This window comes from Pygoscelis adeliae, unplaced genomic scaffold (genome assembly GCF_000699105.1).
Source record: "Pygoscelis adeliae isolate BGI_AS28 unplaced genomic scaffold, ASM69910v1 Scaffold59, whole genome shotgun sequence".
NCBI classification, from domain to species: domain Eukaryota; kingdom Metazoa; phylum Chordata; class Aves; order Sphenisciformes; family Spheniscidae; genus Pygoscelis; species Pygoscelis adeliae.
The window spans coordinates 2,486,108-2,499,017 of NW_008825565.1; the positions used below are offsets into that span (position 1 = coordinate 2,486,108).

At 37.6% G+C, this 12,910-nt stretch overlaps 1 protein-coding gene across 1 annotated transcript in view; it reads right to left on the reverse strand.

The window, feature by feature from the left end:
* Positions 1-182: 182 nt before the first annotated feature.
* KLHL5 (kelch-like family member 5) overlaps positions 183-12,910 on the reverse strand; it is a 62,708-nt gene continuing 49,980 nt past the window's right edge. Inside the window, exons 6-11 of the mRNA XM_009332455.1 lie at positions 12,028-12,214; positions 10,903-11,127; positions 10,450-10,612; positions 6,336-6,548; positions 3,863-4,034; positions 183-1,705 (exon numbers count right to left, since the gene is read on the reverse strand). Coding sequence (XP_009330730.1) covers positions 1,649-1,705; positions 3,863-4,034; positions 6,336-6,548; positions 10,450-10,612; positions 10,903-11,127; positions 12,028-12,214 — 1,017 coding nt within the window. The 3' untranslated portion in view covers positions 183-1,648. The remainder of the gene's footprint in view (positions 1,706-3,862; positions 4,035-6,335; positions 6,549-10,449; positions 10,613-10,902; positions 11,128-12,027; positions 12,215-12,910) is intronic.

The following is a 12,910-nucleotide window of genomic DNA, read 5'->3' on the forward strand; positions in this document are numbered from 1 at the left end:
TGTGAAGCACGGGAAGGGAACGATCGTTCTCCTAAAACCAGAAGCCCAGCAAGGGGAGCCGTAAAAATAGCACTGCTGACTGAGAGCCGTTACGTCGCGGATACAGGCAGACAAACCGGACGGCGAGCCAGAGAAAAAAGGCGCTAGCCCAACAAGGCTGCATTTCAGTTTAGCTGTATTCAGTCGCAAGCAGCGCAGGTTTCACCGCAAAGTTTCACTGCTTAGTGATTTGTTTTAAAACAATAAATAGTTCACTGAGGGCATTAACACATTTAAAATTACAAATGTACAAAGACTTTGGGTATCAGACGCTGCAAACTTCTGAAAAACATTCGATGAGCTCACACCTTCCCATTTTCCATTACAAACACGCACAGCTGAAAACATAAGGAACAAGGCACAGAAAAGCAAATACAAAAAGACTTCGAGAACATTCAGACCGTTCAAAGCAATTCTGTGTAACAGCAAGAAAGGCAAATTATAAAGTATCTGAAAAAATTAGATAACTGTTAAATAAGGTAACTAATTCGATAGAATGCTGCGAGGCACACACAACTCTCCTGTAAGATGCTGAACACGCTTCAATAGTGGCAGTTAAGCATCTTGCAGGATTGGGCCCTTTACATTGTGAAGTAACCTTACTGGAAAGATAGACAATTGTTTCATTTAATCTTATAAAATTATACTTTTCAAATTAGTGCAAAGCCTCATGTAAAAATGTAGTTAGTCTAGATGTAATGGAATGCTTCAAAAATTCCAAAGTGCAAATATTAAACTTAAATTGGTTAACCTTTAATCGCACTTTAGAATTCTTCCAATAACTCACGCCTATAGATTTTTCCTTAAAAATAGCAAAGTAAATATAAGAAGCAAAGTAGAGAAAAAGGTACGGTGTTCTGCACCTCACATAAAAACTCTGAAAATCCAAAAAAGACACTGGATGTCAAAAATCTCCAGCAGAAATTATTAAATAGCAGATTTCTGTTAGCATAATAAGACAATATTTAAAATAAGGCTTTGGTTAAATAAAAAAGTTTGCTAAACTAGGAATGATGGTAAAAGTGCAAAAGATTCACCAAATACACACCTTCATTTCCAAGGCAGGCATTACACCTGCCATTTACCATGGTTTGCATTGGTTTGTCAGCCTGCTTTGTAGCAGCTCCGATAGCCAATTGTGTTTATTATAGGCAAATTAAATATATGGGGTCCAATCCTACAACTTGTTTCACCCAAAGATAGACTCAATTATATCAGTGGCAGTATATCCATTTATAGCATCATCCCTCCGCATGTTTGGGGGATCAAGGCCCTGGATCTGTAACATTTGATTATTATAGCGAGTTCAATAATGAGTTTACTCATTTCTTAGCACTTCCTAAACAGAAGTCCTCTGCTGGCAACTGGCTGGCTGCAGCTGATTTTTGTACAAATAGAATGCTTGTAACATATGGGTAACAAAGATGATTTTTTAAAAAGTGCTTAATATTGGTCCGTAAGAACAACATGTACATGTTAGCTTGAGACCAAACACTTTGCCGTGGTAGATTCCTGCACCTTGTGTTTATTGGTGCACTGGTAGTTTGCTTGAGGAAATAAGAAATCGTCTGAGTCTATGGAGCAGAATGTCACCCTCAGAGAAAATAATTCACAGTTTTACAGTCACAACACATGCTCCAGCTCTTCCTAAGCACAATGGTGCAACCTGTAAGGAAAAAAAAAAAAAATCCGTGAAATAAATGCAGTCAGCTTTAAGTATTTTTTCCCCCCCCTAAAACTGACAGTGTTTAGTTAGTGCTTGTAATAATAGTTGTACAGCTGCAGCAGAGTGGCAATATCACCCACACTCTGATAACAGGACTTAAAAAAAATAGCAAATTGGTCCAAACCTTGGATAAAAACCCACAGAAAAGGTGAAGATATTTTACATGATAGAGTGAAGCACTTTGAAAGCAATAGCAAACCCCAAGAATATGAAACAATTCTTATTGATAACTGAAATTACTTGGCATTACAGGAAAAAAAGTCCTTTGTTATGGTACAAACTGGACACCTGAGCTAGACAGTCTGACAACTGAGTAATTAATGGTTGGCAATACAATGCATTTTTCTCTCAAACAGAAAATGCCAAACATGACAGGGGCAACCTCTCCTTTTTACTTGAATATTTTATAAAATCCTGTTAAGAGTTCCTGAAATCAGAATAATTTCCCAGTCCCTATTCTTTTTTTTTGTAAACAGAAGTTACTTCTGGCAAGACCCTTTTCTGCTGAGATTCTGTTGGACTTGAAAAGAGGAAGGTAGTTTCTAAGGACTTGAAAAGAGGAAGGTAGTTTCTAACACTCACCTTAGCTTCCCCTTTTAAACTTCATAGTATTGGAGCGTGTGTGAGTAACACACTAAGTGCTACAGAGATTATCCTGAAGACTAAAAAGGATGTTTATGCCAACTTCCCTATTTCTTTTTTTCCCAGGAACAACAGACTTCTCCTGAGCTGTCGGTGGCTCTGACAAACTTCAGTTGAGAAAATTCCACTGCCCTCTTCTGAGTTGTGTGTGGATAAAGTGGTGGCAGACTGCTGACGTAACAAGAGAAGGAAGGATACACAGACACTTCCAAATCCCTCTAGGAAGGGTACAGAACTGTCCTATATGCTGGGATCACAGGATTCAGTGAGATATAGAGGGTCAAGGCTAAGCATACAAAAGGTACATACAGATGGTCACCACCTAGACATCATGCGAGATTCATTTAGATGCAATGGTGAGCACTGTTTCTCTCCTCTGGTACGCTTTTTTTTTTTTTTTTAGCAGGACAAATAATGCCATGGGTTATCATTACCAGTACTGCCACTGAAGGCCCCAAGCTCTGATGAGCCTCCTAGATGACTTACGTTTTAAGATCTTGCAGCAGTATGAAGTGGGGGGAAATGAACAGCTCAGTTTTCTGTGTTACAAAGATTCTGACTGAGAGCAGTTCAGTTCTCTCTTTGAATTAGCAATTTGGGGCTATTACTGGGATAGCCTATTCAAGAGATCAGAATTCACCTGCCTAAATACCGGTGTCTAATGCTATTCTAGATGACCTTGGACATTCATCCTGGCCTGCAACTGGACTCCAGAAGGGCCTTGGTCTCCCACAGATTCTGTGCTGTATCTGCCAGCCTTCTGTGGATGTAGACGCTTTAGGGTCTCTCAAATGGCAGCAGAGACCAAAGGACAGCCTACCCAGGATGTCCTTGTGTGTGCTCTTCCCACAGAGAGGCACATTCCTGGAGCTATAAAAAAAAGTAAAAATAGCCAAGCTTTGACTTGACAGTAATGGTTTCTGGTCATGAATTGAAGAGGTTTTGGGTTGTTTTTTTTTTGAGCTGGGTGAAGAGAAATGGGAAAAGGCTTCCTGAAAGTTGCACACACTGTACATAGCATTCAGATCAGGAAAGGATTATTTATTAAAAGATGACCAAAACCTTTAAGAAATTGATAAACTTGCTGAGACACACATTAGAGCTAAAACTAATCTACATTTATCATTTATCTTCAGAATAGGAAATCATGTAAACAGAACCCTTTATGACAGTTTGGAGAACATGTCAATACATTTTATTAACAGTAGCTGAAATTGTCAAAGAAAATAGCTATACTCCTGGCAAAGAAGGGCAGGCAGTTTATTAGAAGTTAACAACTGTTTGTTCAAGATAAATCATCTCGAGATGGTACACAAAGGAAAAAAAAAAAGAGATACTTACAACAGACTAGTAAGAAAGTGCTTCTTGGAGAAGGAGTATTTGAATCCTCCTTGTAAAAAGAGGCACGCTTGAAATAAGATAAATAGTAGCATATGGTCTGATCAGAAACTATACCTGTGTCCATTCATTTGTCTGGGGATCGTAAGACTCCACTGTGTTAAGGTATGTTTGACCATCGTATCCTCCAACAGCATACAATTTGTCACCAAGAAGACATACTCCCACTGCATCTCTGCTAATGCTCATAGAGGCCACAGCAGTCCACATATCTGTTTTTGGATCATACCTAAAAGATAATTTGTGTTATGCTCTAAAACTGTTGCCAAAATTCAATAGAAGAAACGTACTGGAACTGACGCTCTCAAGGTAGTAGAAAGCAGGTATTATTAGGACAGCACAGATTTGGGTGTTAATTTCAAAGGACTTTTTCCCCCCAAACACTCTCTTTAAAAATATTTTTTTAGTCATCTGGTAACACAGTCAGTACTAGCTACATATCTACTTTGTGCTGCTTTCCATATAGTAATACATACATATACATACACAGCTGCTCTTAATACATTTCTGATTGTATGTCTAAACGTACCACTCCAGAAACAGTTCTGCTTACTGTAGTAAAGCAAGTGCTTGCTCTAAGTGGTAACTTCTACATGTCAAAGCACAGGCTGTTAAAAGTTGAGTGTGGTAGTAAAGAGAGTTACTCGCCATGAAAGATAACCATTTAAAAAAAAAAACAACCCAAAAAACAGTTTGAGAAAATTCTGGGGGAAATGCAGAACCCTTAAGACAATTTACAATACTTCTTTCATCATAGCTCTGTATAATCAGAAGCATCAGCACAGTAAAAGACAGATGGTTTAATGAAAAACATTAAATGTGATTCTAGAATAATATCAACATTCTTTACAAGTCAAACTGAGAACTACATAGGAGAGTTCATGCTATTCTTACGTCAAGGAACATATTTTAACCTGACTGGAAGAGACAATGTTAAGATTACAGATGCTTACAGCAGAACTGATATAATCACAGAGCTCTGAAGGCCTCTAAAGAACTATACAAAGAAAATATTTATTTGGCTAAGAGACCATCCTAAGATCACACTTGCTAAAAGCAAGTTTGGAAGATACTAGTCTTAATTTGTCTGCATGAAGAGCATAGATATAATGAGCTCTAACAATTTTATCTGCAGTTCTCTAGTCAAAGTACTACAGAAATGCATACAAACATAATCATAACATGAAAATACTGCCTGAAGCACATGCTGCAAATAGAAGTATAATGTACTGAAAGAGGACGATTAGTGAGCTACATATAGAATTTACTTTTCAATTTAAGTTATTTTATAATTAATTTATAAACCAATGTATTTATCTGGGAAAAGCTACTTTTATTGCAAAATATAGTCGGAAACAAATGCTCAGAAGCTTAGTGTGGTTTTATGAAACTGGTAATTTTTTTTAAAGGAAATATTTCCAAGAAGTTGATGGTCCTCAACTTCATCTCACTTAAAGAGCGAGGACAAAATGCATTACAAAATGATTCCTATTTATTAAAGTCATGTGTTCTGTAACTTTGTTTCAGAGAATACTGATGCAGAAAAATACATGGATCTATTGCTTTCTCTTGGGCTTCTAATTATCTGTATTCCTCTAAAAATTTGGTATTTGCTAAGGTGTAGCTTCCTATCTGCAAGCCTTTCTGGGGTCTTTTTAGTGCAACTTCCATACACTAAGTGGTATAGGCCACACTACGTATTTTGGGGTCTATTAGGACACTGAAAAGTTTGAAAACTACAGCTCTGTTTTGTGGTGTGCTTTGTTGTTGTTGTTGTCGGTTTGGGTTTTGTGTGTTTTCTTTTTCTTTTTTTTGGTAGAGGGCAAATCACATCTCCCAGCATAAAGAAATTTAGTAAAAGATGAAGAATCACTGTAAGTGTTGGGAGGTAACAGCAAAGAAGAGAAGTTTTACAATTTCTGTGTGTGTGTGTGTGTGTGTAGAACTAAAGCACATTTCAGAAATACTTGAAATGCCAGTGAAGACTTAATGCAGTGTGTTATGAAGTATTTACTGTAATTTTTAATTATTTTATGGATCACACATGCTTCTGCCATTTGTAATACAATCATTCACTAATAACTTTACATAAAGACATACCAACTTTGGAATGATTGAATTACATGCCAGTTTCCCAGTGTCATCAGGGAATACAAGAAAGAATAGGATATTTAAGGATCCACAGACCCTCAGACTTTTCGTGTGAAAGAAGTTCTGCTCCATTTTTAAAAGCATTCAATTCCAAGTTGTTCTCAGTAATCAATCATAATTCATTCAATGAGACTGTTAGAAAAAAAATATATTTCTAAATGAAGTGCATTAGGGAGAATTCACTTTAAATAATCTGTCTTGGCAACATTTGAATCATGATGAAAAACACAGTATGTTTTTACATGTAAGTTTCCTCTGCTCATGCTGAAAATAACACGCCTATTTTATTCCGTTTCTACTTACAGCTTTTCCCATATATCACTCTATAGACTAGCACTATTAGAAGTACTAGCAGGATATGCCTTCATCAGAATATTACCTTTCTACGCAGTCTGACAGCCTGGATGTTAAGTTTGATGCTGGGGCATCGTGACCACCTATTGCATACAAGAACCCATTCCAGGTGGTTACACCTACACCACCTCTTCTTTTTGACATCTGAGCACAGAGGGTCCATTTGTTTGTATGAGGATCAAAACATTCTACTGACTTAAGACACGAACTTCCATCTCGACCACCAACTGCATAAAGCCTACAAAATAAATAAAAAAAGTAAATAAATATTGTCTGAACAAGAGAAAGTTTCCAATGATGTGTGAAGGACTCTCAAGTTTATTAAAAAGGGAAGTTTAGAAGGAGACTTTCAACTTTCAATAGAATGTTCTGTTGCAAAAACTCAGATAAGATTTTGCTCCAATCTTTTCCCATTGTCGTGATCAACGCATAAGAATAATAATAATCTACAGAAAATTGATATCTATAACACAGCATTTATGTGTGTTATGCATATAGCTAACATTTTCAAAATTACTTATGTGACTTGACAGACAAAGGCCCATTTCTAGCAGGTTCAGAGGGACAAATTCAGTAGTGGATCTGATCTGTGCATGCAACAACTCTGCCCTGCCTCATCATAACCATCCAAGTATTTTTCTGGACCTGAGCTTTAGTTTATGAATGACAGTGCTACGTTAAGTTCCTCACACCCACTAGCTGGCCTAGTTTGCTCAGTTCTAACAAAAAGGTTTCTAGCATTTGGTATTAGCAAAGAATTTCAACTTTTTGGAAAGGCTAGAAGGAAAAGATTGATTTTAGGAGCACTCCATGACTGATGAATCTTTAAAACTAATCAAATAATCAAACTTGATAAAGAGTTTATGCACAGAGTTTATGAGCAATCTATGCTTAGAAGCAGAAATGCCCAGTACTATTATTTGGAAAGGCAGGAACTCAGAAGCCATTCTAAAAAGGAAGCAACACATCAGAAGTGAAGTCTCATTTGAGAGATCACCTAAAATACCATTAATGAAATCCTTTCCTAGCCTAAGGCACATTATAGTATGGTTAAATAATCAAACAAACATTAGATACTGTATATGATGATAGTGTGACCAATTTACAACAGTTACTCTGAAGCACTCTTCAAGATGCCCTCAGTTTGGCAACACCATTGTTTGGGTTTTTAAATACACTGACCAACAAACTTAAATACAAACATCTTGTAAATATGGTTGACCTAGTAGTTCTCAGTAATAATTTTAATACCCTTTTAAAAAATACATTTCCATGGAAGTTCCCATGTTTAATGACACAACTTGTTTAAGGTAAGGAATGTACTGAAGGATATTAAAAAATCCTGTTGCAGTTCCAAAAAGTTCGTGACTAAAAATCAATCCTTTATGCAACATAGCATTTAAATGAAGCCCCCCACCTTACCTCCCCCCAAAACATGACAGAGTTTTGATCACTTATGCAGTGATTTCACATTTTGGACATGGAGAAAGATATATTAATTTCTCAATATGAAGGTTTTGAGCAAATCATCTGAAATATATCAAGTTACAGATAGGTATTACTAGAAAGTGCAGAAGTTACTGCTCCCCCAGCTGAAATGCTGCATGCACTTTTAAGCTTTTTAGCTATAGGCATCTAGTGTTGCTGCCTACATTAAGTCTAGGGAATGTTCAATAGTAATAGAGAAATGTGAGGCTCTAATTCTGGTGCTTTTCACCACACCTGGGACTCTCTGCTGAATATATAGGAAGCTTCAGAGCTAACTAGGCATCTGAGACTGCAGTTCCAAGGCAGCCCAAGGCACTCGGCTTGCTGGTTGTTCAAGTTCTTCCCTCCTTCCTGCACCCAGTGAGCATTTCCACTCATTCCTGGACTTGTTCCAGATCTCACAGGACCCTTTGTAGGTGCATTTCAGCTGTACTAATTTAGCAGGAGACTAACCTTCCAAAAAAAAAAAAAAGCGTGAAAAGGTTTTTGCTACCTTATGATATTCAAACAGCTCAAGGAAGATGCGTCAGATAGTACATAAGCAGGAAGTGAAAATTTTTGGTCAAGAGAGTGTAAATATTCTGCCACAACCACAATACTACTCAGCAAATCAGGTTAGCTTTGTCTACTATGGTATTCCTGTAGCCACCCTGGCAAAATATGGTTTGGATAAGCCCACTCAAGGCTGGTGGAAAACTGGAAGGACTACTGGGCTCAAAGGGCTGTGATCAGCAGTATGAAGTCCAGCTGGCAGCTGGTTACTGGTGGCATTCCTCCCAGGCTGATACTGCGGCTGATACTGCTCACTGTCTTCATTAATTATCTGAAAGATGTAACGGAAATCAGCCTTAGCAAGTTTACTGATAATATCAAATTAAGGGGAGTTGCCGATCTGCTGGAAGGCTTGGTTACTATTCAGAGAGACCTAGACAGGCTAGAAAAGTGGGCTGACTGGAGTCTCAAAGTTCACCAAAGGCAAATGCAATGCCCCGCACCTGGAATGGCATATTCCCATGCAATAGTACAGGAGAGGAGGCAGCTTAGCAAAAAAAGACTTGGAAGTCCTGGCAGACAAGTCATCAGTATGCCCTTGAAGTAATGATGGCTGATCCATACAAGATTGGTTCTGGATACTGTGTCCAGCTTTGGGCTCTCAGTAGAAGAAAGATCTTGCCATGCTGGAGCAAGTCCAGCCGATGATCACTAAGATGATGAAGAGCTAGAACATATAACACATCAGGAGAGGTTGAGAACTGCCTTTGTGCAGTCTTAAGAATTCTTGAGACAGCTAAGGAGGCATCTTACAGCTGTCTTCAACCATCACTATAGAAGACAGATCATTCTCAGAGGTATGCAGTGAAAGGAGGAAGAACAAGAAACAAGTTCAAACATGGGAAATTTCAGTTGGATATTAGAAGAACAATGTTCAGTACAACGGTGGTCAAATATCAGAACAGGTTGTCCAGAGGGGCTGTTGAATCTCCATCCTTGGAGATACTCAAAACTCATATATGACCTGAGCTACCTCAGTTAACTTTGAAACTAGAGCCAACTTTAAGGTTGGCCCTGCTTTGAGTTGGTGTTGGATCAGATTACTCCAGAGATTCCTTCCAATCCACATTATTCTAAGATTCTGTGATTCCAACTGATTTTTATTTTCATAATAGCTTGATTCAAGTACCACTTGTATTTTGGGATGCTATAGAACAATTACACTTAGTCCAAAGGAAAACAATGAAAATCAATCAAAGTCTAGGAATCACAGATTCCTACAAATAAAGACTGAAGGAGCTAGAGTTATTCAGTCCTGATGACAGAATACTGAGGGGACATGTGTCTTTAAATACAAAAGGCTGTTGCAAATAGGAAAGAAGATGCATTTTCCATGTTCACTTTGGATAGTACAAACAATAATAATATAAATCAGCAAAAGGTATTTAAGGCTTGACATGAGGAGAACTTCACAGGTATATTAATAGTTAAGTAGATTGCTTAGGGAAATTATGAAATCTTTACCACTGGAGGTTAAGAACAAGATCACTCTGGCTATGAGTGTTTTAGATATAATTGATTCAGCTTTGGGGTAGCAGAATGGATTAGGGAACTCCTTGAGGTCACTTCCAGCCATTTCCTGTGACTGCAACATAAAATGACCTAGTTGTCTGAATATGCTTTGTATTAGGAATTAGGCATATTTTCACTGAAAAACAGCTGTAGAAATTTCAGATACCACTCCAGATTCGATTCATTGTGCCAGAGCTTACTGTTCTGAGTTAATGCAATATAACATGAGTACTCCTCCACAACTTCACAGTAATTTTGGAAGTTGATTGTTGATTCAAACTATCACAGTAAGAGAAAATCACTGGAGTCTCAGTGAAAGAACAACCATTTGCTCCCGTCTGTATTAAGGAGATGGTAACTACTTATTAGCCCATAAAGATGGTGTCTCATAAGCAATACTGAGGGGCACTGTGATGCTGTGGGGAAGCTTGCTTGACCCAATACAGTATCTTTTCTGTGAGTGAAGAAACTTGGTTCTTAATGCTATCAACAGGTATCTATCAAGAGAAATTATTAATAGTCATTTAGGATGGTCCTGTAATTACATTAAAATAATGAGATAGAAAACAGAAGTTGCATTCACATACTTTCCATTTAATATTGCTACACCAACAGTGCTCCTTGGGGTTGACATACTGGCTACAAAGTTCCACTGACGAGCCTGTGGATCCCATCTTTCTACTGTATTCAGGTAGCTCCAGCCATCATGTCCTCCTACAGCATACATGGGACCTTCCAATACAGCTACTCCTAAAAAAACAGATACAAAACCAATCGCTTCTGGATAAGGGGAAAAAAGATCACATTTTCCTAGTGACAGTCCAGTGTGCACCACAAAATATTTAAAAACAAATGAAAAGAAATTGCCTTTTGGTAGCCAATGCTGGATATAATCTGAAGGAGAAAAGACATTCAATAAGCAGTTGGCATTAAAACAAGGTTTCCACTCCCCTAAACTTAATTTCTGAATGTTTTTTGACCAATCCTAAAACAGATAACCTTTTAAAAATATGCATTCAGCATTTAAGAACTCAACATACCAAGACCATGACGATGAGTGGACATAGGTGGCATTACACTCCAGGTTTTTGTTCTAGGGTTATAGCACTCCACAGTATTCAATGTTTTCAGTCCGTCTCTGCCACCAACAACATACAATTTATCATCTAAGACTGCAACTCCAAACTGTAATCTTCGTCCATTCATGTTTGCAACAGGAGTCCACATGTTGGTACGAAGTTCATACTTTTCAATGCTTGTAGCTCCTGAATGACAACATACGCAAGTTATAGAAAAGTCTGAATTATTAGGATAGTTTTTATTTCAGCAATATGTGGATCCCACAAGACAGCATGACATCCCGCAGTATGTTCTTAATTCTATGTATACAAATAGTCTTTTTTGACTTCTTCAGGAATTAACTGCACCATTATAAAGGAGGACTTTCTCAGTGCTTTTCAAGACAAAATGCAGGATTTCTAACTGCTTTGCAGAATCAAGCCTTTAGAAATACAAATGTTAGGAATATAAAACAACCCTTGTGAAATGCAATTATATATTGAAATCAACTGTTTTGTAATACTAGGAAAAAAATCTGAAGCTATCTGACATGAAGTACTAAAAGTGCTAATTTTAAAACAAGTGAAAGAAAACACTTTCTGTGACTTAACTTTTCTAACTTGCCAGATCCTTCTAACTACCATTAAACAGTATGGAAGTGTCTATAAAAAGAAAATCCAAGTAGGTCTGACAGAACCATTTAACAGTTAGCCAAAAAGCATATTTTGGGTTTTTTTTAGTGCATGTGCAGGTCACCTTTGTGCCCTTTCTGTAATTTTCTTCCTTTTCCAAATTACTTCCCGCTCAAGTAAATAAAGATTAGTTTTCACTCAATTCAGCATTTCACTACTCAGAAATCAGATATTCCCTGGATAATTTCAAATCAATCGTAACTCTGTAAACTAGCTTCCAGAGTGTTTACAGTTTTATCAAAGCCACATAGGTTTTTTTAACCTAATAAACAGTGTACATTTAAGACGTTTCATGTTCTATACTGTAGAATCTTTGAATTTTAGAATTAACATGTTGTAAAAACATCTATCAAACATTTCTTTAAAAAAAAAAAACAAAACTGCTCATCAACTAATCATTATATAAGCCAATACCTTTTGTTGCATCCATTCCTCCAACTGCAAACAACACACCCACTGTGGATTTTCTAGGTTTGGTGCGAGGACTTTGCAACATAGGTCGTCTCTCTGGCAACAGATGGTACTTCATTGCTTCCATAATGAGTTTTTGACATTCAATGTCATCCCTAAAGAGTGCATTATTTTCCATATCTGCCAGAAACTGTGAAAAAGAAAGAAAATTAAACAAGCTGTATTGCTATAAACCACATGCAGAATACAAACAAGATTACAAGAAAACATTTTATCCGAAGACTTCCACTGCCTGATTTAAAATCTATGTATTTTCAAAATGGTCATATAAAAAAGACTAGGGTAAAGATAAACTTGTAATAAACAAAACATTCACATTTTAAGCTAAGCCGTTAAGTACAAAAAAAAAGGAAGGCCACCTGATCTTAATGGATGATCTAAGCTTAATGGTCCAAAGGAAGAAAACAAAATCTCCTCATGTTCCAGTGCCACTACAGGTATGTTCAAGGAAATGGAATCAGGCTCTGGGTATGTAAGTCAGTTTAACCTCATACTCTTACTCCCGAATCCACCCAATCCAGAGGTCTTGTATTGGGTTTGCGTGGCAAGGTTTTGGTAGCATGGGTGCTACAGGGGTGGCTTCTGTGAGAAGCTGCTAGAAGCTTCCCCTGTGTCCAATAGAGGCAGTGCCAGCCAGCTCCAAGATGGACCCACCACTGGCCAAGGCTTAGCCAATTGGCAACGGTGGTAGTGTTAAATATGATAACATATTTAAGAAGGGGAAAAAAGTTGCTGCGCAACAGCAATTGCAGCTGGAGAGAGGAGTGAGAATATGTGAGAGGAACAACTCTGCAGACACCAAGGTCAGTGAAGAAGGAGGGGGAGG